Below are 19,091 nucleotides of genomic sequence, written 5' to 3' on the forward strand. Positions count from 1 at the left end.
ATCTTTCTATCAAAATGGAACCTTGTCTGTTGACAATAGCGTCAGCTATTTTTAACTGTTTTCCTTTTCACGTCAATTGTTCCATGTTGTTCTTTCAATTGAAAATCACGTTTAGCATCGCTAACTTATTTCCTGATTATGAAACACTACCTGAAAAAAAAAGGGCGGTCGAGCGAGCCACGTTTAACGTTCGGGTATTGAACAAGCATAATCGACATTCTAGTTGTACCGTTCTTCAATTGTTTCTGTCAGCCCTTACTTGACTGATCGAAGGTGAGAAGCAGATCAGACGGTCTTGGACCTTGGCTGAGAAACGGTGGTCGGTTAGTAAATTGCGGTAGGTCTGTTGAAACGTTACGATCACGATGAAGTTTTTCGTTACCTGCTGGGCTTGTTTGGTCCTGGCCTTGGTCGAAGGAAACGAGAATCGTGGTCAACCCCAAAGACATCAAAGTTTATCGGATTCTATCCGTTTGCTGGACGTCACGAGGGGCGTGTTAAGGAAAGTCACGAAAATTGGTTTTCTGTCCAGACTTCCTTATGTCGAGTGGATCGTGCAAAAGCTGGACACTGTCCATTTGTACGTCTCGGCTGGCCAAGCGCTGGCCGCGAAATTAGATCCCGATTTGCTGGAAGCCTTGGCTGGCGTTGCTGGAAGTGGGAGAAGAGAGCGGGAGGAACGCAGGAGCACGATGAATGATTACATCTTAAATTGGCGCTACAAACCTGCAGCAATTCCGGCCTACATCCGCAAGAAATCGAAACCGATCGATGATCTGGACGAAGAAATAGACGAGGACTTCTCCGCCAGTCACAGTAGTCACGACAGAGGCTACTATGGCGGAGGGCATGGCGGTGGGTACGGAGGGGGAGGCTACGGCGGAGGAGGTTATGGCGGTGGAGGCTATGGCGGTAAGTAACACTCTTTCCAGTTACATCCGATCGGCTAAATTTGACAACAATGCATTTCAGGCGGAGGAGACTACGGTGGTGGTGGTTACGGTGGAGGCGGACATGGTGGAGGCGGACATGGTGGAGGAAGCTATGGAATGGATTCTTCGGTAAGAAAAAACAATGCATTTTGAAATCAATCGAATGTCTTATTCTGTGCTTGTGAATTGTGTAAGGGCAAGGCCTTTTCTATTTTGGGAGGCCTTTCCTTCCTGACCTTCTTGGGCGTGTTACTCTACCAGCTGGCCACTCAGAGCGCCGCTACAGGTCGTGTAATGGACGCGGACGCTCCTTTGTTCATGTCCGATTTTCACAACGTCGACCGTCTCTTGATGGAAAACCCTCTACTATTTACCAAAGACCTGAACGATCCACCCTCAATGACAACGGCCGAGGAGGAAAATTCAGACATTCTCGACCAAACGGCCGGTATCTTTAACGGATTATGGCGGGCCCATCAGCTCAAAACTCAGGTCGGACGCGGTTATTCACGTCGCTGTACTCAGCGACGCATCTGCGAGACGCTGACAGCCAACAAGGACGTCGCCTACGACCCTCTCGTTCAAATAGCCACGTAACTAAACGATAATGAATTCATTTCTTTAACCGCTTGAAGGTATCAATGTTTATCAAACAGAATTGGCATGGCTTATTGGCTGGGAGAACACGATTCTGCTTACACGGTGGATCGCGTTATGCAAGCAGCGCTCGGAGTTGATAGCGGTAACAAATCGGCTGATGGATCAACGATACTCGACTTATGTTCGACCATCGTGCCGAAATGTCGGAGCCTTCAGTCAGCGCCGCTAATGCTTTCATCCGCCACTAAGGGAAGATTGAAACCGCTTGCTGATGACGACGCCACCGTCTCTACTCGGAATGAAATCACATGGTCATAAAAAAAAAAGCGGATGACAAATGAATTCGAGTAGACTACATTATACTTCACTGTGCGTGCATTTTTTTTTTTCTAACAAAAAATAAAGAGGAAGGGATAACACGAAAGGCCACTTTGAATACTCTTTGTCGAGTCCGGTGAAGGGCATGTCGGCAAGGCCTGTAGATTGTCGTAGATTGAGAGAAAAAAAATATCTTTCTTCTCCTTTTCCCTTTTTGTCGACATCGTATGATACGTTTCCCAATGAAAATGCCGCTGGATATTTTTGAGAGAGAAAAGAAATATTGTTTTTATGACCCTTCCCTCTGTCCCCTTATGGCGTCAGAAATCACCAAAACGCATTCTTCTCTTCAATTGTTTATTGTAACAAATACAAGTTGCAGACGAAGGTAAAGCAAAAGGTGTCTCTCATTCTATGCTGCAACGCGTAGTTACTCGGTACGTAATGAAGGATTTCAGTAACGACTCACGAAATTTCGAACAAGGTTTTCATCATTCTTGCCTCATTGATAAAAAGGTTCCCGTTTATTCTTATCTTGGTAAGGTCATTCAGTCCTTTTTTTGAAAATAAAAAATCCTATTTAAGTCGTGTTCAGTAAGAATAAACACTTGAAAGGTCCGGGATCTCACGCCGCCGTCTACAGTCGGCTTAAAGAACCACGATCTTAACGTGTCCAAAGCTATATACGTAGAAACTTTCGTAGATAGCCACCTATTCGAAGCTTTTGTTTTCCCCGAGATAATCCGTTTGGCTCAGCATAACTGATAGGTGAAACATTTAGTAAGTTTTGAGTTGCATTGTTTTCAGATGCCCTTGTAGTAATAATCCCGTAACATTTTACCAGCTGTTCGTTGTTTTGTTCTTTCTGGTAAGCACTTACCATTTACATTAGAACAGGAATAAAGTGGAATATGTCGGTTTTCGGCCTGACGCACACATACCGGTTTACATCGTGTTTTTTAATTCTTTGGATTTAATGATAATAGATCAAAGACTAGCGTTTGAAATGCCCCTAGCGTAGGCTGTAAAGCATATAGGAATTTGTTTATAATTCGAGTTGATTTCGCAATGGGTTTTCAGTTCTATACTAAGAGAAAAAGTAAACAGTATATTAAACTAATCTGTGTGTAGTAAATTATTTTAATGGGAACAGATTTTTTAAAAAAATTTCAATTTTCGTTTTTTTGTTTTACTAGAATTTTAAATAATGATTCAACACCAAGGTAACGGCATTGTTGTAGACGTTATTCCAATGTTGATTGTTTTGGACCGTCGATTCGTCGGCCTGTGAATACAATTTTTATTCACCAGTCTACCGCGCCTATACAGTTATTTTTGTCCCTTTCCGCTAAAAAGCTGTCATGCGGGCATTAACACTTCCAATGTTCTTTTGTTTAGCTGGTGTCGCTCCGCTGTCGGACATTTCCGGAATAAGGAATGTACAGACTGGAACGGCAATGACAGCAAGTGACTACGTGCATCTACACACAACTTTGGTTACATTCTCTTTGTATTGAACGTGCCTCTTTTCCTCGAATTTTACCACAGAATGCCTACAAATATTTTTGAAAAGAAAAAACCAATGGAACTCAACGGTGCACGTAAAGTGCGTCATCTTGAACCACCTAGACGACGAAAGAAAGAGAGATGATAGGTCTTTTGTCTGTTGAGCTGATGAGTTGAGTGAACTTTCACTGAATGACGGTCTGTCACTCTTGTTAAACTGCAAGATGAAGGCAAGAAATTCATTAACTGATAGGTAGTCGTCGTTGTCGCGTTCAGTGTTTGTCGTGAAAGCCACTGGGAGACTGATGAGATGGCCGATATGCTATTGACTGAACGAGCTCGCGGTGGAGGAAGTGGAGGATACGGCGGAGGAGGTTACGGCGCCAGGTAATTCGTTTACTCATATGTCTTTAAGGCTTAACAGTGATTGTTATGTTTGTCCATTCAAGCGAGTACGGAAACGATTACGTCGACCCTTACGTTGTGTTGGCTTCTTTGGGGTTCGGCGTTTTCCTGTTCAACATCATTTACAACTTGTTGAACCGCAGCGCTAGAAGCGTGGACGTCTCCGACATGAATTTGGTAGGCCTACACCCGACACAACAGTTTGAATGTAATGAGCTAAATTGTGTGTTTGATTTTTGATTTGATTTTCTTTAGCCATTGCAATTGTCTGATCGACCAGAAGAATTGCACAATTTCCTGGAAAATGCCACAAGCCATTACCTGGTGAATACGTTAAGCAACATCGCTTTTTGACTAATGAATCGCGTTTACTAAAATCGATCTTTTTCTAAATGAAACACGCTAAAACAACCCAAACAACGGGCAACTGTCAATAAGGAGGAGGAATCGTGGCACGAGGAAATAAGTTGGTCGGACGACGGTGAGTTGTCGTCGACACCGGAATCATCGCATCGCCTGCTCTTTTTCAAGGAGTCGCTTCGAGTGGGTCAACGGGTCGCGCAAGCCATTCGTCGTTATCCGGCCTCCTGTCCCAAAATTCTCCTCTGCAAGCTGGGCAACGACGCGATCGCGTGGAACAGGCAACCGGCCATGGCGATCAAAGCCATGCAACTCTACATGTAACTAAACTCGTACAACTTAGACCTGCCCCCCTTTTTTTGTTTCTGTATTAGATCTACACTTTCTCGTGTATATACGTGTATGCGCAGGAGATGTGCCTATACGTTTCGGCTGTATGGATGGGTTAACTCTTTCAAAAAGCCATCCAAGTATATATATGACTATTGTTGGCTGATATTCCTCTCCCGAAAAGTTGTTTTCTAAAGTTTTGAATGGCAGCCAGCAAAAGTTATTGTTTGTACACCATTTAATTGCTTTCGGCACTCGTGGTGGTGGATGCGAAACTGTTGAAACGCAATGGTTTATACCGTTTTTTGGCATTTTATTATTTCACCAGTTAGCGACTAAGAATATCATGTAATTCGCTGTGACAGGATGGCATTTGATCAATAAATGTTTTTCTTTTCTTTTGTCTGTAACAGAACATCGCTAGCACATCATTATGGCCAGGAAGGTACTGCCCGTTACGTCGATCAGGTAGAAAACGATGCGGCTCAAGACAAATTCGACTCTAATCAGGATTGCGATTACAACAGAAACGGACCGTCGGAAAGCGACTGTGGTCTCACTGATATAATGGCTTTGTTTTAATGCCTTCTGGCTTTTTTAATAGAATTAGTCTACATTTGGGTAATTTTATCAATTGGTAAATCTATTTACCGAGGCAAATGGTTATGTTTAAACTTTGCTTTTCCTTTCCCTTCCTTCCCAAAGTAAAATTCAAGAGGCAATAAAAAAAAATTCACTCTGCACTTTGCTGATAAGTAGAAATACTGCAGCTAAGTAGAAATAAACGTCGTGTGTATTATAGCCCAATTAAACACCGTAACAAACTATACGACATAAAGACCCACCAAGTTACTAATGATTCATAGCCAGCGTTACAACTAAACCAAAAAATCAGTCGGTTGTAGACGATTGTGAACGATCGCAGAGAATTGTCATCCCACCGTTGGTGAATACTCAGCGTCCTGCTGGGCATTCATAACGAGCTTGAATGCAATGTTGTTCCGCTTTCAAAGAATCTGGTTTCTTTATGTGGTCGTAGATAGCAGCACTTTTTGTGAGACCATTCCAGGCAGCAGTGGCCAACCTGTGGGGCCGTAAACAAAGCATAGTGCTGCGTAACAAAGTCAAATTCTGATGTAAAGATGCTTACATAACAACGTCAAGGAAACTCTCTTCCTCCATCGACTTGTTCTTCCAAAATTTACAAAGGAAATGCGGAAGACAAGCCTTTTCCGTCGTCAACATGTTCAGATAATGACGAATAGGAGCTACTGGATTATCGTCATCATCTTGGTTATCCATACTCCTGGAACATAATGACACCATGAAATCTGTAAGTAGAAGATTCAATCAAAATTGAGTAAGCCTACCTTTCGTGGACAACGTGACTGCTCGTCATTCCATGCCATTTAACAATGGCTTCCGGAATATCGGAAAGCATCAGTGGCAGGTTAATGTCCGACACGTCCAGACTACGTGCACTTGTTGGCAGTAAGGTTAGGATACTTCGCAATAAAACCGCTCCTACGCAAGGATGCATACTGTGTCAGTTAAAATTTTACAGTAACTGGTGAACGTTGTCAACTTAACCTAAGGACAAAAGTCCCAAAACTGAGACAGCGTCCAGCGAAATGGAGCCATGCCCATGTCCTCCGCCATATCCTCCGTATCCGCTTCCGTACCCTCCACCTCCACTGCTGTAATCTCCTCCATAACCACCCCTACGTTCCTCTGTTAGCCAAAAACACGAATCATTCAAGCCAGATATTCTTTAAAAAAAATTAATTATTTCACTACCTATGTATGAGCTGGAATTTGAAGCGGAAGGCATTGCCGAATCCGTCTGACAACACGTCATTACAAAGAAAGATGCGAAGATGCAGATTTTTATCATAGTTCTTTCAAATAGCACAAAACAATTGACAACTAATTAATTACTTCTATCGATGGGAATCAGTTCTGTACTCTTCGACTACTTTCTTTCAACTGATTAGATTTCGCTAGATGCATCAGGTTTTTAACCGTTCAGAAAAGACAGATGACTTCCGTAGCCCACGCTTCATTTGGCTAATTGAAAGTGAATCTCCGGATGGGAGGGTCTTCGACAATCACAGTTTAATAGTTAGTTAGACTGTCGCCACCGGTCGCCACTGAAAACTGAAAAAAACTCGAAAGTCAACTTCTGAAAGTAAATTTGAAATCAGTTGATGAAACTTGATCATCAGGTGAGTCTGCTCAACAATTTTGCTGAATTTTCACATTACAATAAGGATAAGATGTTTTTGTCTTATCCTAAGCTGGCGTTTTTCAGATTTGTATCTTTTCTTGAGAAAGAATTGCGTCTGTTTCTGGACAGGTGTTGTTGAGTGACGCAGTGACGGTTGAAAAAGCAAAAACATTCATTCCATTGTTTTTAAAGAGCTCAACTACCCTAACGGGTACGTTCACCTTTCTCGGACGAATTGATTAACGCTCCGACGCCCACGCTATTACGCATATCCTTTCCTCTCCACTGTGCCATCGGACAGGCCAGTTATTCTATAGTTAGCTTTCATAAAGCTTTCTTGAATTCTTGTAGCTTTCTGTTAAGTGTTAACTCAAACACCCACAAAAGATTATAATATTCGAAGGCAAGCCTATTAGAAAAATTGCATAACAATAATAAACTAGAGCCGTCAATAAGACAAGTCAAAACACTTCATAGACATAAAGGGATATTAGATGTTTTTGTGATAGCATCAGGAAACGTGTTGTTATTTACACGGCAGCACAAAACTATTTTGATAGCTGTTACACAGTTAGTTAACCAAAGTGAACTCCTGCTACCTAAATAGGAGTTCTGCTGGATATTCAGAGAGTGCAGAGACTAAGTCATTTAGGAAGACAGTTGGATGAGCTACTTTTTTGCTTGTAGACAAAAAGTTTTTAGATTTTTACTTGTATTTTGTAGAGTTGTGGTAGTACGAACTCGGTTTAGCACAGCAACAACCATTCTTTGCAATAGCTTTAAGTAGCAGCCGATAATATTGTTTGAAAATTTTAGTTTTTGGCGTTTGGAATTTTTTGATTGTTCATTCAGTTCTACTCTATTCAAGCAATACTCTTTTAAGATGGTTCTCTCTCATCTTTGAGACGGCGAAGAACTGCAAGTCTCCAACTCTTACCGAACCAAGCGAAGCAGAGCACGTAACTGCGTAAGGGATTGCAAGGCAACTCCGATAAACCATAGCAGACGCTCTAGCCGCGTGTTTTCCACTTTTAAGATGGAAACGTCAGGCAGGAAACGTAAATTGGATGAAAGCATCATTCGGAAATTGTAAGCTATCGTATTCTGAACACCATGTCATATAACAACATTTCTTATTGATTGTTTAACCCAGATATCATGGTGTTCCTTGTAAGGATCCCACTCGTGAGAGCTTTCTGAAACGCTTGAAAACCTACAATGTTTTCAATTGGTCAGGAAAGCCAGTCAATCCACCTCAGTGTGCTAGGCAAGGCTGGGAGATTGCAGAAAAAGATGTGCTGAAATGTGTAATGTGTCACCAGTTTCTGAGTGTCACCCTCCCATCACCATCCAAGCATCTGCCATGTATGTACCAGTTTTTGGTCATGGTTTTTATTTGAAACATACTACAGTTTTATTATTATTTTTTGTTTGATACTAGACAGAGAAGCTTGTTCAAAAATTAGATCAAGATTGGCTTCAGCTCATTCAAAATTCTGCTTGTATTCCACCAATCCACTGCCTGATTCTGTTTTGGAAATCAACCATTTATCAAATATGGAATTACAAGATACAATTCAACAGCAATTACTTGATTTTAAAAATATTGAAGTTCTTTCCCACATAACTAGTTCAAAAGAAGAGGTATGCCATAAGAAAATTCATTTTCTGTAACTTCAATAATTCATTAACATTGATATTTCATATTCACAAGGTTAAAGAAATATTTGATTGGTTTGTGGAAACAGTCACAGTACCTGATGTTAATCTGTCTAGCTTTATTTTGGTTCTTACTGGATGGCAATTTCTCAAAGATGACATGTTATTGCAATGTGATTACTGCAACAGAAAGTGGTCTATAGAACCATACTTAATCCAGAGAAATGCAGTAGAAAAGATTGATTGTGTAAAACCAACAGTAGATCCAGTTGGACAACATCAGATGTGGTGTGCATGGAGAGCTGAAGAGCGAGGCTGGAAATGTCGTCTCCTTCAATTGCAACAACTCAAGGAATCTCGAAGTCGGGAAAAGAGGAGTCGGTTCAACTCCAGTGTTTGTGTACGTTTACTTTTTTTTTTATTTGTTAACTAATTTCCAATGATTTAAAACAAATGTTTTTACATCCTTTTTTTTTTTTTTTTATATTTAAATAGGGTTCGCTTACTGACAGTATGAGAGCTGTTCGAAAACTGTTGAATGGTACCATCTGATGCATTTATCACTATGGTAATATTTTTTTATGACACAACATTGTTTCAATTCTAGTTTCAATACAAAAAATTCAATATAATTGTGAAAAAAGTAATTATATTAAGTTTTCTGAAACTAAAACTTGAATTGGCTAGAAAAAGAAACTGTGCAACCATTCTTTTCAGTAATCTACCCTGGGAATCGGTTTACAGTTTTTTGTTTTTTAAAATAATGTTCGTCAATAAAAATATTTTAGACAGGTGTAAATTCCAGTAGATGAGGTGGTGGAGTGTAGGTAATTCCAAACTGGCCACTGTTAATGTCGATATTATTTTGACCGTCAGGTAAAGCAACTTTAAATTTTTGCAGGATCCCCACTGTAAAGAGGAAGAGCTCTGTCTGAGCTAATCCTTGCCCGGGACATTCTCTCCTGCCTGTTCAAGTTTCGTTTTAGTACATAAAGAAAGCAATAGATGAAACAATCAAAAGAAGGGCTACCAGTGGAAAAGGCTAGAAGGTTCTCATTTTTTAAAAACTTTCCTTGGTCATTTAGGAACCTTTCTGGTTTGAATGTTCTTGCATCGTCCCATTGATTGGCATCATTACTCATCGCCCAAAAATGAAGCAGAATCCACGTATCCTTCGGAATATCGTAATCCTTTAAAACATAAGAGGTAAGATGCTGTTACTTTTTAATTTGAAAAAGAGAAGGACAGCTAACCTCATATGTTGCATCTTGACTAGTATTGCGCCACATGCCGGGGGTAACACCGCCTAAACGAAGCACTTCGTTTATAAATGCTTCTGTGTACGGTAACTGCGTTCGCTGAGCGTATCTATCAAAAGTATCGTAACTGGAGTGTTAGTGGCTTAAACCATGAAGGAAACATAACCCTAGGAATGTATCAAATTTAATTACGTCGGTGTTGAGTCCCGACCGAATGTCTCTACGATCTCCTGCCGGACACGTTCCTGGATTTGCGGATACAACGCCAAACAAAGTAGAATCCAACGAATAGTGGTTACGGTTGTCTCACCACCAGCGATAAACAGGTCGGATACCAGCCAAAGTAACTGCGTCTCTTAACGGTAGTGAAGGAACTTTTTAGTAGTTTTGATTCCGGAATCACAAGAGAAGCGGCATGCAACATGTTTTATAAGTAGCTACCTACCTGAGAAGTCAGCTGGTACATCATCACGTTTCCTAGAATTTTCCAATTTAACCAGGTAATCAAGAATGATGGACTCCTCTGCTTCTGAGTCTGTAGTTTCTTCTTGTTGCTTTTTGAACTTGCTTATGAGCTGTTTAAAGTAATATAGCCTTGTCGAGGTAATGCTCCACAAACGGAAAAAATTGTGCCATATCAAATGACACAGACTGTTAAAAGATGGATTTGAGATAGTTTTTCTGAAAGGCAAAGTATTTAGATTACGTGAGAAGAGTGACGTAATTATGGGGCCCGGTGAGTTCGACAGCATGTAAATTAGTTTCTAGGTTTGTAATTAATTTTTGTAGGAACGGATCGCCCCAGTCGAACTTATCGCCACTAATCACAGTCCAGATGATGTTATAGACGGCTATAGCAATATTTGAATGGGGATCGTGGACTTTGCCCTTCATTTTCTAGATTGACAGAAATTTACCGGTGATTTTCATCAACGTCTTTAAACACACAGACAATGACTTACGCCAATTTGATTAAGGTAATCATCAATTACGTATTGAATTCTTTGCTCCATTGAGAGTTTTCCAAATCCATACTTACGAAACTCGTGAGTTAAGAAATTACGGTGCGCTTTCCACGACGGTCCGTCATTGAATACGATTCCTTTTATTATTGTAAATGATTATTGACTTAGGCTACACTCTATTTTTAGTTATTTGCCCTAAGGGAACATGAAATCGGGTCATCATAGATAAAATTTGTGAACTAAACAAAATGTTACATCATGTTTATCGACTGTTGGTCTACTCCAAACTGATTTGAGTTTTAAAACAGTATTTACCTTTGTTCTTTAGCACTCGTGACAAAAGCAATCCTGGTGGCCGCTCGCTAAACTTGTCCGCCTGCCCTATACATAACTGCTGAGCGATCCTAGCGTCTGAAACCACGATAACCCTTTGCCTGAAAAACCTCAGGTAGCATATTGGTCCATGCTTGTCAATGCAAAATCAACGTTAACAATAATTAATAAAATATTTATTCCATCTATCCAGTAAGATGCTTACAACTTGCAAAACAAAATACAAAGGAAAGAAAAAACTTCTTTACCTGGAAAGACCATTTGGCGAGCTTCAGAAACGCTGGTTCCTTTTTGAACAAGGTCGACCAAATTAAATCCAACAGGCTACCGAAGATGAGATTTTGCTCGGGGCCAGGAGGTAAGCGGTAAGTCTTCACATTTAATCTCGATAGGTAGTAGATAGTTATTACTAATATGAGGATCGGTGCTGCAACGCTAAGGAAATCGGCCATTATAGAACTTGATCCTGAGTCTTAATAGTCATACTTCTTGTAAACGGGGGGATTTTATAGCGTAGGGATGGAGCATCCACGACGAAAATTCCATAGAGTGTAAGATAAGATTGTACCTGCGCTTTGTTAAAGATTACGTATCTTTTATTACCATTGCTATAAATAGTCTATCATATCCTTCTGTTCAAAAGAGCACCAAGCTATAAATAACTGATTGGCAGGTATCATAAGCGTTCGACTACATTGAACTTATAATGTGTTGCTAGCAGAATCTTCTCAGCCTTCAATTCTCCTTCCGCAGTTACCTTTTTAGATCATTAGACAATTGACCACGAACGTTCATGCGGTGCATAATTGAGCTAACTGCTATTTGGTACAGTAACATGTCAATGCACTATCAGCAACCTAAAGTCCAACTAACCTTTGCCCGAAGTCTGCATAGACATAGAAACTATAAGGCAAATTGTATAAATAGCTTATCGACCTGTAAATGTAAGAGATGATGATTTTTGGACCCAGCTTAAATTAGACGATGAAGTTTGCTGATTAATTTCCTAGTCGATAAAGCCAGTGATGTCACAAAACTGCTGATTTATGATTAGAGTATTAAAATTTCTAAGTTCAGAGGACTAAACATAGGTACCAGCCTAAAAGTCAATAGTGAGACCGAATTTGTCTTCGACATGTTCCTTTGGAGTCAATGGATCGCCAAGTGACCCATTCGTAGCTTTATCAAACGGGTTCACATTGTGTAATTCTTACCTGTTTTCAACGAAGAGCCTGCAAACAAGATTAACAATTGGGGAACAGGGCCTAGCAATGAAAAAAAAAAAACGTAAGAGTTGCACATTGCGAGTATTGTTCTAATTTTGGACAAGACTTTTGAATTGTGCGGGACCCAGCAGACGTTAGGCATTTCTTGATACATGAAAAGCAGTACGTAGAAAAACTATGTTAGAATAAAAAGGAAGAATCCGATTGACATTTTATAAATTATTTTCTTTCATTTTTATGCGTTTCTAACGATAATAGTGAACTGAGTTCTTGAGTTCTTATAGAAAACGGGAAACTTACCGTGCAGGAAAATGCGGATTGCGGAAACCTTAAAATACGCCGTGTTCTACATTTATTCGGTATGGCATCGCAGATTTTAGTTGACAGCCGATATTTGTAATTGAAGTTTCAAATTTATTGTCGACGAAATTTGTAAATATTACCTGGATTGGGGAGCAAAAGAGCAGTTTACATTACAATTAGAGTGGAACTGGATTGTTGATAAAATATTTGGGTTGATTTAATGTATTTACATATTTGACATTTCTTTGTATATATTTTAATTTTGTTTCAATGATTTCTTTGGGTCCATTCTTTCACTGAGCCACTTTTTGACTGTATTTATCGATTACTTTTGTCTTCCTACTATTTAATAGCCTGCAACAATAGTCCAAATCTACTAGATAGCTGAAAAAGAATAGGAGTAAATGTTTGCTTGATTGATTCAATTTCATTTGCATGTAGCATAGTTCATGAGTTAATTTAAACAAAATGTCAATAGATTTAAGTTGGGGTGCATCAATTGGGAGCCAAGTGTTGGCTGAAATAAGTTTACTAGAGGCAAATGCTAAGTGCATGGAAGACTGTGAATGTTCTCCATCTCTGTCTACCAACAACACATCTATACTTGCCAACTCAAATCTTTCTTCATCAATGTCTGAGACCAGTGCTGTGAAAACTAAACCAATTTTAAACTTGTCACACTCCTCAAGTAATCAATTGTCAAATGATACCAATGTCAGTTGCTTGACATCTGTTGCTGGATTGTTGGGTTCAAATCCATCTGAAATGAAAACAGGAACTTCTTCAAATATGGAACACAGAACTAATTCTCTTTCAGTGTCTATTCATTCACCTCTGTCATGTTCCACACCAGTTGCAAATTCAGCAGCTAGCCTACGCAGAGCCAGCCTGCGTTCCAGCTCAGTTTTAAAACTCCAGCTACAAAATTGGGGCCTTCCCTCAGCAGTTGTACAGAAATATGCGGAAAAGAAAATAACGACATTATTTCCCTGGCAAGTGGAATGTCTCCAGACTGGAAAGGTGCTAAGTGGAAGCAATTTGATCTATAGTGCCCCTACTTCATCTGGCAAAACCCTGGTTTCAGAATTACTGATGCTGAAAACCATAATTGATTCGAAAAAGAAAGGTAAGCACTTCACAAAGTTTTCAAAGGACAAAGTTTCAACTTCATTTTGGCAATTTTGTTGTTACAGCGATATATATACTGCCTTTCGTGGCTGTTGCGAGGGAAAAAACGCGATTTTTAAAATACGTCACGGAGGACATTGGCATTCGAGTTGAGAGCTTCGCTGGATCCAGCAGCCCACCAGGCGGCCTGAAAAACTGTGATTTAGCAATTTGCACGATAGAAAAAGCAAACAGCCTCATCAATAGGCTAATTGAAGATGGCTCTCTCGATCAATTGGGTATAGTCGTGGTCGACGAACTTCATCTCATTGGGGACTCTCACCGTGGATTCCTTCTCGAATTATTGTTAACAAAAATTTTCTATGCCACGTCACGGAATGGAAATCGCTCCCGAATTCAATTAGTGGGAATGTCAGCCACCTTGCCGAGTTTGGAAGTTCTTGCGAAATGGCTTCGTGCAGATCTCTATCGGACGGACTTCAGACCAATCGCATTGAAAGAACATATCAAAATTGGAATCGATATTTTCCACCCTGACTTCCGATTAGCAAGAAAGATTGATCCGAACCGTCTTGTTCCTAACGACATTGAGCATTTAATTTACTTGTGTCTAGAAACCATGCTTGATGGCCACTCTGTCTTGATCTTCTGCCCAACAAAAAACTGGTGCGAAAAAATGGCTCAAAATATCAGCACAGAATTCTTTAATCTGGGCTCTAGCACAACATCCCACTATGGTATCATACTCCGCCAACAGCTGAAAGGAGATTTACTCGCTCAAGTCCTTGAACGTCTAAAGGCTACACCTGCTGGATTGGATGCAGTTCTTGGCCAAACAATTCGTTTTGGTGTAGCTTTCCATCATGCGGGTTTAACGTCCGAAGAAAGAGAAAATATTGAAACTGCGTTCCGACATGGTGTTATCCGCGTTTTGGTTGCCACATCAACTCTCTCTTCCGGCGTTAATTTACCTGCCCGTCGAGTCATCATTCGTACACCCATGTTCCACGGAACGGTAATAGATCCACTAGTCTACAGACAGATGATTGGGCGAGCTGGCCGCTTCGGTGTAGACACGGACGGGGATAGGTAACAAATAAAACTATTTTAATTTTTCTATTATTCATGTTTAAAACTTAAACTAAACAGTTACCTGATTTGCCAACCATCTGAGAAGCATCAAGTGCAGCGAATGTTTAACGCTGTGCCACCAGCCTTAAAAAGTTGTTTGCTGCTAGATTCCACGTCGGCGACCGATCCATCCCTGGCCGTTACCTCTAGTATGAAGCGTGCCATGTTGGAGGTCATTGCTACGGGTTCAGCTTCTACGGAAGACGACTTGAAACTGTATGCCTCATGTACTCTCCTTGCAGTTTTGAATGACGTGCCAGATGTGGCAATTCAAGCTTGTGTAGCTTGGTTAGTGAGCAATGAGTTTATTCGGCGACAAACAGTTGAGGACGGAAAGGAACGATTGACCCCTACCCAACTGGGTTTGGCCTGCCTGGCTTCATCGCTATCCCCAGACGAAAGCTTGAATCTTCTAAACGAACTGAAAACAGCAAGAAGAGGTCTCATTCTAGATAGTGATCTACATCTTGTTTACCAGGTTTGTTTACAGATCATTTATTTTATTTTATTTTTTATAGATTTGACTTTCAGTTGTTTGTAGATCACACCCACTTACGTGTCCGACCAGATGACACAGATTGATTGGCTTCATTATCTCACGTTGTGGGAAGAACTGAGTGAAAGTCAAAAACGGGTAGGAGAAGCGGTAGGCGTAGAGGAACGATTTCTGGTACGGGCTATGAAGGGTACGGTTACCACAACTGCTCCCCGACAATCACGACAAATGGCGATCCATCGACGTTTCTACACAGCTCTTGCGCTTCACGAGTTAATGAACGAAGTCCGCCTGGCTGTAGTGGCTCGAACCTACAAAATGAACAAAGGAACCCTACAGTCGTTGCAACAGCAAACAGCCACCTTTGCTGGTTTGTTAACCTTGTTGAGTTCCGTTAAAGCATACGTTGATATAAATTTATTTTTACATGTCATTTAGGAATGGTCACTATCTTCTGTCACCGCCTGGGATGGAACACACTCTATGTTCTACTTGAACATTTTCAGTCTCGCTTACTGTTTGGCGTACAACTGGAACTCTGCGATTTGATGCGGTTACCATCCATGTTGTCGCACACGGCAAGATTGCTTTATGATGCCGGTTTGACAAACGTGTCAGCGGTAGCCACGGCAGCGGCAGAAAACATAGAAGTGTTGTTGAAGAATGCGTGCCCTTTTAAGAGCGCAAAGGAAACTGAAGAAGCCAAAAAATTGGGGGAAACTGATGTCAACGCTCACGACCTTGTTGCCGAAGCCCGAAAGCTCTTACAGCTAGAACTCGGTGTAAAAATTCAATGGAGCGATAAAGGCAAGAGCGAGCCAGCATTACCAAAACCATCTCAAGAGAAATTTAAAAGGCCTTCTCTTGTTCCAAAAGATTTCCCTAGTCCAATAGGAAAAAACACTTCCATCAAATTGTCATGTACTAACTCTCCTCTAGCCTCAACGCCGATTTTCGAAGATACGCCAATCCCTCAGAAAACCGTTACACCACCAGTCAAAACAAAATCTGCAACGAAGGAAAATGTCAAACCAGCAGATATTACACCTGACATGTTTGCAGAGTCGTCAGTAAATTCTTCACATTCGTTTGCAGTCGAAACGTTACAACAATCACCCACAAATCAAGCGGTAATACAGGTACTGCCTCGCACTCCACTCACTAAAGCTGCCGGAGTTTTGGAGAGTCTCAGATTATCCGACGATGAATTATTCGACACCATAAGGACGCCCCCCTTTGTTGCCTGTGCAGAAAAATTGGCACCGGTAACAGAAAAGCCACTAGAAAAATACCTCAAACGACGCGTGTCGACGGATGACATTTCGTTCTTGGATGCTACCCCTCCGCCTCATCAATCCATCGGAAAACTCGCAAACAAAAAAAGCAAAATCTCTACCACATTGGCTTCTCCACTCCAACCCCATTCCATTTGTCAGTCTCCACTTGTTTTGTCCTTCTCTTCTGACGATAGTTCTATCATTCCATCCAGTCTGCCTGTTCCAAAATTCAAGATTAATGAAATCACAACAAGTTCTCGAGTAGAATTGTTCATCAAGGAAACGATGCGACAGAATTGTTTGGCCATCATGGTCTACAAGGAGAAAAATTCTATCTTGGGCTTAGCTGTCGCCTGGTCTTGCCTGAACGTGAACTACATCCAGCTCAGAGAGCGATTTGATTCTAGTCTGGATGTAGCCAAGGTTTCCAAACTGAAATATTTGTTCGAAGCTCTCATTCGATTGAAAGTTGAATTCATTGTTTATGATATTCGATCGACCACAGGAGACCTCAGATCCTTATTCCACCATTTGCTCAACGAAATGTTGTTTCGCGACGTTGATCTTTGCCAATGGCTTCTGGAACCGTCCAACCCTTCAGTCAGCCTACAGAAACTCGTTAGGATGTACGGTCAACAAGGTTCACCTACCAAGACGTATAGAGGCCGTGAGAAAGTGCTCCACGAATGCTGCTCTCTGCTAGACATTTTCCATCAGATGAAGCAACGCCTACATCAAAACGAATTATTGCAATCTTTGATTGAGTTGGAGATGCCTTTGGTAATGCTAATGTTAAAAATGGAAGAAATGGGAATCGCTTTCGACCGTTCTAGTTGTGAATCGGTTTTGCAGACACTGCGCGAGCATTTGAAAATGCTAGAAGAGACAGCTCATCGTTTAGCTGGTCGTCAGTTTTCTTTGTCTAGCTCCAAAGAAGTATCTAAAGTCATTTCGTCATTGAACCTCTGCATCGAAGAAAAAAATCCCCAGTCGTTCATCAATCCGTTAAAAAAGAGATACCAACCACCTTCTACAACCAAAACATCTTTAGTCAAATTAGGCCGAATCCATCCCCTACCCAAACTAATAGTCGAATTTCGAAAAGTCAGCGCTATTGTCCAAACCATCATCTGCCCGTTATTACAAGCGTCGACGTTTCACGTTGATGGAATTGAACGGATAGCAGGAGAATGCGAATTCCGCAACGTTACGGGTCGTGTTAATATTGTCCAACCGAATTTGCAGCACATTCCGAGACCATTCCCACTTTCAGATGGTAGGCTGATTAACGTTAGAACTGCTTTTTATGCTGTTCCAGGTGATTTTATTTTCCTTATCTAAAAAATGTTTCCGGTTAGTAATTCTTTTTTTTTTTTTCAAATATAGGAACTATGTTGCTTTCGGCGGATTATTCTCAGTTGGAACTTCGAATATTGGCGCATTTGAGCGAAGACGCAGGTCTTTGTTCTGTTCTTAGCCAACCCGATGGCGATGTTTTCCGCGGCATTGTATCGGTTTGGAAAAAGAAAAAGCAAGAAGAAGTCAGAGACGATGAAAGGCAACAAGCGAAACAAATCTGCTACGGGATTGTTTACGGCATGGGATGTAAAAGTTTAGCCGAACAGTTGGAAGTCGGGGAAGAAGAGGCTCAACTCTTTGTTAACACTTTCCACGCAACGTATCCTAGTAAGTTAATCGTGTGTGTTGTCGATTCTGGATATAGCCTAATCTTTCTAATCTGATTACATCAATGCCTTTTAGGTATACAAAGCTTTATAACAAACACAGTTAACCAGTGCCGCACGAATGGATTTGTGGTTACGCTTCTTGGTAGAAGAAGATTCTTACCAGCCATCAATAGCAACAATGCAGTTCAAAGAGGTATCGGTTCAGATGCGCATTTTTAAAAACTCGTTTTAGTGCTGTATTCTTCTGATTTTTATCGTAGCTCAAGCGGAACGGCAAGCAGTGAACACTAAAATTCAAGGTTCAGCAGCAGATCTAGTGAAAACTGCCGTAATTCTTCTGAATCGTTCGTTAAATGAGAAACTGGCTGATGTTCATTTGGTACATCAAATACATGATGAGTTGCTTTTCCAGGTAAGTGTAGCAAGTCCATTGACTGGTTTGTTTCTGTACTTTATTTCGACCGTTGTTTAGGTACCAGTAAAAAGTATGGAACGCGCTGCTCGTGTAGTGCGGCACTGCATGGAGACGGCTATTCCAATGAAAATTCGCTTGCCAGTAGCTATTAAAACTGGGAAAACATGGGGAACAATGGAGCCCTACAAAAGCTAATTATCTGTGATTCACAATATCAACCACTTGACTCATGATCCTAATTCACCAAGTCTTCGTCTAGGGAGTGGCCAAGACTTTTTTTTGTGTTGAAAACCCGCAGAGCAAAACCGTCGTAATGCTCGTGCACCTTCGTGAAATTGGACTACAATTAGTGAATTGAAAAGTATTGCATGCATAAATCTATATATTTTTAAAATTTTCACATGTTTGTGGCTCTATTGTTATTCTTTACACGATTATTAATAATTTTATTTCCTTTATCATTAGCAGCCCATATTTTAAAATTGGTGGTCCAGAGAAAGGGTAGAAGCGAAGAAAGTAATTTGATTAAGACA

General features: G+C 40.8%; 6 protein-coding genes across 8 annotated transcripts; 4 read left to right on the plus strand and 2 right to left on the minus strand.

The window, feature by feature from the left end:
* Positions 1-115: 115 nt before the first annotated feature.
* On the plus strand, positions 116-2,243 carry LOC116923439. Its single transcript, XM_032929904.2, has 4 exons — positions 116-912; positions 973-1,061; positions 1,128-1,525; positions 1,589-2,243. The coding sequence occupies exons 1-4, from the start codon at positions 366-368 to the stop codon at positions 1,848-1,850; spliced, it is 1,296 nt and encodes a 431-aa protein (XP_032785795.2). The 5' UTR covers positions 116-365; the 3' UTR covers positions 1,851-2,243.
* A 10-nt stretch (positions 2,244-2,253) lies between these two features.
* LOC116923440 lies at positions 2,254-5,295 on the plus strand. 2 transcript variants are annotated; one of them, XM_045173966.1, is made up of 6 exons: positions 2,254-2,388; positions 3,249-3,743; positions 3,806-3,938; positions 4,017-4,085; positions 4,200-4,441; positions 4,865-5,295. In XM_045173966.1, exons 2-6 carry the CDS (start codon positions 3,667-3,669, stop codon positions 5,031-5,033), a joined length of 690 nt encoding a protein of 229 aa, XP_045029901.1. In that variant the 5' UTR covers positions 2,254-2,388; positions 3,249-3,666; the 3' UTR covers positions 5,034-5,295. The 2 variants fall into 2 exon arrangements, with proteins under 2 accessions (XP_045029901.1, XP_032785796.2); XM_032929905.2 differs by having other exon boundaries at positions 2,258-2,388; positions 3,610-3,743.
* LOC116923441 lies at positions 5,227-7,058 on the minus strand. 2 transcript variants are annotated; one of them, XM_032929908.2, is made up of 6 exons: positions 6,390-7,058; positions 6,249-6,294; positions 6,042-6,182; positions 5,822-5,975; positions 5,602-5,757; positions 5,227-5,535 (listed from the first exon to the last, which is right to left on the minus strand). In XM_032929908.2, exons 2-6 carry the CDS (start codon positions 6,280-6,282, stop codon positions 5,406-5,408), a joined length of 615 nt encoding a protein of 204 aa, XP_032785799.2. In that variant the 5' UTR covers positions 6,283-6,294; positions 6,390-7,058; the 3' UTR covers positions 5,227-5,405. The 2 variants fall into 2 exon arrangements, with proteins under 2 accessions (XP_032785799.2, XP_032785797.2); XM_032929906.2 differs by having other exon boundaries at positions 6,249-6,776.
* A 395-nt stretch (positions 7,059-7,453) lies between these two features.
* On the plus strand, positions 7,454-8,969 carry LOC123472442 (NIPA-like protein). Its single transcript, XM_045173965.1, has 5 exons — positions 7,454-7,767; positions 7,832-8,043; positions 8,120-8,322; positions 8,393-8,737; positions 8,833-8,969. The coding sequence occupies exons 1-5, from the start codon at positions 7,715-7,717 to the stop codon at positions 8,887-8,889; spliced, it is 870 nt and encodes a 289-aa protein (XP_045029900.1). The 5' UTR covers positions 7,454-7,714; the 3' UTR covers positions 8,890-8,969.
* LOC116923437 (cytochrome P450 2K4) lies at positions 8,965-11,346 on the minus strand. The gene is made up of 9 exons (XM_032929901.2): positions 11,143-11,346; positions 10,877-11,027; positions 10,559-10,698; positions 10,303-10,493; positions 10,042-10,247; positions 9,789-9,951; positions 9,591-9,705; positions 9,368-9,527; positions 8,965-9,303 (listed from the first exon to the last, which is right to left on the minus strand). Exons 1-9 carry the CDS (start codon positions 11,344-11,346, stop codon positions 9,122-9,124), a joined length of 1,512 nt encoding a protein of 503 aa, XP_032785792.2. The 3' UTR covers positions 8,965-9,121.
* LOC116923436 (DNA polymerase theta) lies at positions 11,127-19,002 on the plus strand. Its single transcript, XM_032929900.2, has 10 exons — positions 11,127-11,259; positions 12,405-13,549; positions 13,617-14,640; positions 14,701-15,160; positions 15,224-15,548; positions 15,617-17,773; positions 17,842-18,141; positions 18,217-18,336; positions 18,404-18,555; positions 18,616-19,002. The coding sequence occupies exons 2-10, from the start codon at positions 12,892-12,894 to the stop codon at positions 18,751-18,753; spliced, it is 5,334 nt and encodes a 1,777-aa protein (XP_032785791.2). The 5' UTR covers positions 11,127-11,259; positions 12,405-12,891; the 3' UTR covers positions 18,754-19,002.
* Positions 19,003-19,091: the final 89 nt, after the last annotated feature.

The sequence above is a fragment of the Daphnia magna genome, linkage group LG5 (genome assembly GCF_020631705.1).
Source record: "Daphnia magna isolate NIES linkage group LG5, ASM2063170v1.1, whole genome shotgun sequence".
Taxonomy (NCBI): domain Eukaryota; kingdom Metazoa; phylum Arthropoda; class Branchiopoda; order Diplostraca; family Daphniidae; genus Daphnia; species Daphnia magna.

What these genes read in the sequence shown, in the direction of transcription:
- LOC116923436 (XM_032929900.2), top strand. Translation starts at nt 12,892, where the DNA reads ATGTCAATAGATTTAAGTTGGGGTGCATCAATTGGGAGCCAAGTGTTG. An exon ending in GCAAACAGCCACCTTTGCTG is followed by an intron (nt 15,549 to 15,616) that starts GTTTGTTAACCT and finishes CATGTCATTTAG; the next exon opens with GAATGGTCACTATCTTCTGT. An exon ending in CAACAATGCAGTTCAAAGAG is followed by an intron (nt 18,337 to 18,403) that starts GTATCGGTTCAG and finishes TTTTTATCGTAG; the next exon opens with CTCAAGCGGAACGGCAAGCA.
- LOC116923439 (XM_032929904.2), top strand. Translation starts at nt 366, where the DNA reads ATGAAGTTTTTCGTTACCTGCTGGGCTTGTTTGGTCCTGGCCTTGGTC. An exon ending in GCTATGGAATGGATTCTTCG is followed by an intron (nt 1,062 to 1,127) that starts GTAAGAAAAAAC and finishes GAATTGTGTAAG; the next exon opens with GGCAAGGCCTTTTCTATTTT. An exon ending in CCTCTCGTTCAAATAGCCAC is followed by an intron (nt 1,526 to 1,588) that starts GTAACTAAACGA and finishes TTTATCAAACAG; the next exon opens with AATTGGCATGGCTTATTGGC.
- LOC123472442 (XM_045173965.1), top strand. Translation starts at nt 7,715, where the DNA reads ATGGAAACGTCAGGCAGGAAACGTAAATTGGATGAAAGCATCATTCGG. An exon ending in GAAAGCATCATTCGGAAATT is followed by an intron (nt 7,768 to 7,831) that starts GTAAGCTATCGT and finishes TGTTTAACCCAG; the next exon opens with ATATCATGGTGTTCCTTGTA. An exon ending in GGTTCAACTCCAGTGTTTGT is followed by an intron (nt 8,738 to 8,832) that starts GTACGTTTACTT and finishes ATATTTAAATAG; the next exon opens with GGTTCGCTTACTGACAGTAT.
- LOC116923441 (XM_032929906.2), bottom strand. Translation starts at nt 6,345, where the DNA reads ATGATAAAAATCTGCATCTTCGCATCTTTCTTTGTAATGACGTGTTGT. An exon ending in AAATTCCAGCTCATACATAG is followed by an intron (nt 6,183 to 6,248) that starts GTAGTGAAATAA and finishes TTTGGCTAACAG; the next exon opens with AGGAACGTAGGGGTGGTTAT. An exon ending in AGTTTCCTTGACGTTGTTAT is followed by an intron (nt 5,536 to 5,601) that starts GTAAGCATCTTT and finishes ACGGCCCCACAG; the next exon opens with GTTGGCCACTGCTGCCTGGA.
- LOC116923440 (XM_045173966.1), top strand. Translation starts at nt 3,667, where the DNA reads ATGGCCGATATGCTATTGACTGAACGAGCTCGCGGTGGAGGAAGTGGA. An exon ending in ACGTCTCCGACATGAATTTG is followed by an intron (nt 3,939 to 4,016) that starts GTAGGCCTACAC and finishes GATTTTCTTTAG; the next exon opens with CCATTGCAATTGTCTGATCG. An exon ending in ATGCCACAAGCCATTACCTG is followed by an intron (nt 4,086 to 4,199) that starts GTGAATACGTTA and finishes ACTGTCAATAAG; the next exon opens with GAGGAGGAATCGTGGCACGA.
- LOC116923437 (XM_032929901.2), bottom strand. Translation starts at nt 11,346, where the DNA reads ATGGCCGATTTCCTTAGCGTTGCAGCACCGATCCTCATATTAGTAATA. An exon ending in TGTACCAGCTGACTTCTCAG is followed by an intron (nt 9,952 to 10,041) that starts GTAGGTAGCTAC and finishes ACTACCGTTAAG; the next exon opens with AGACGCAGTTACTTTGGCTG. An exon ending in GTCAAGATGCAACATATGAG is followed by an intron (nt 9,528 to 9,590) that starts GTTAGCTGTCCT and finishes TATGTTTTAAAG; the next exon opens with GATTACGATATTCCGAAGGA.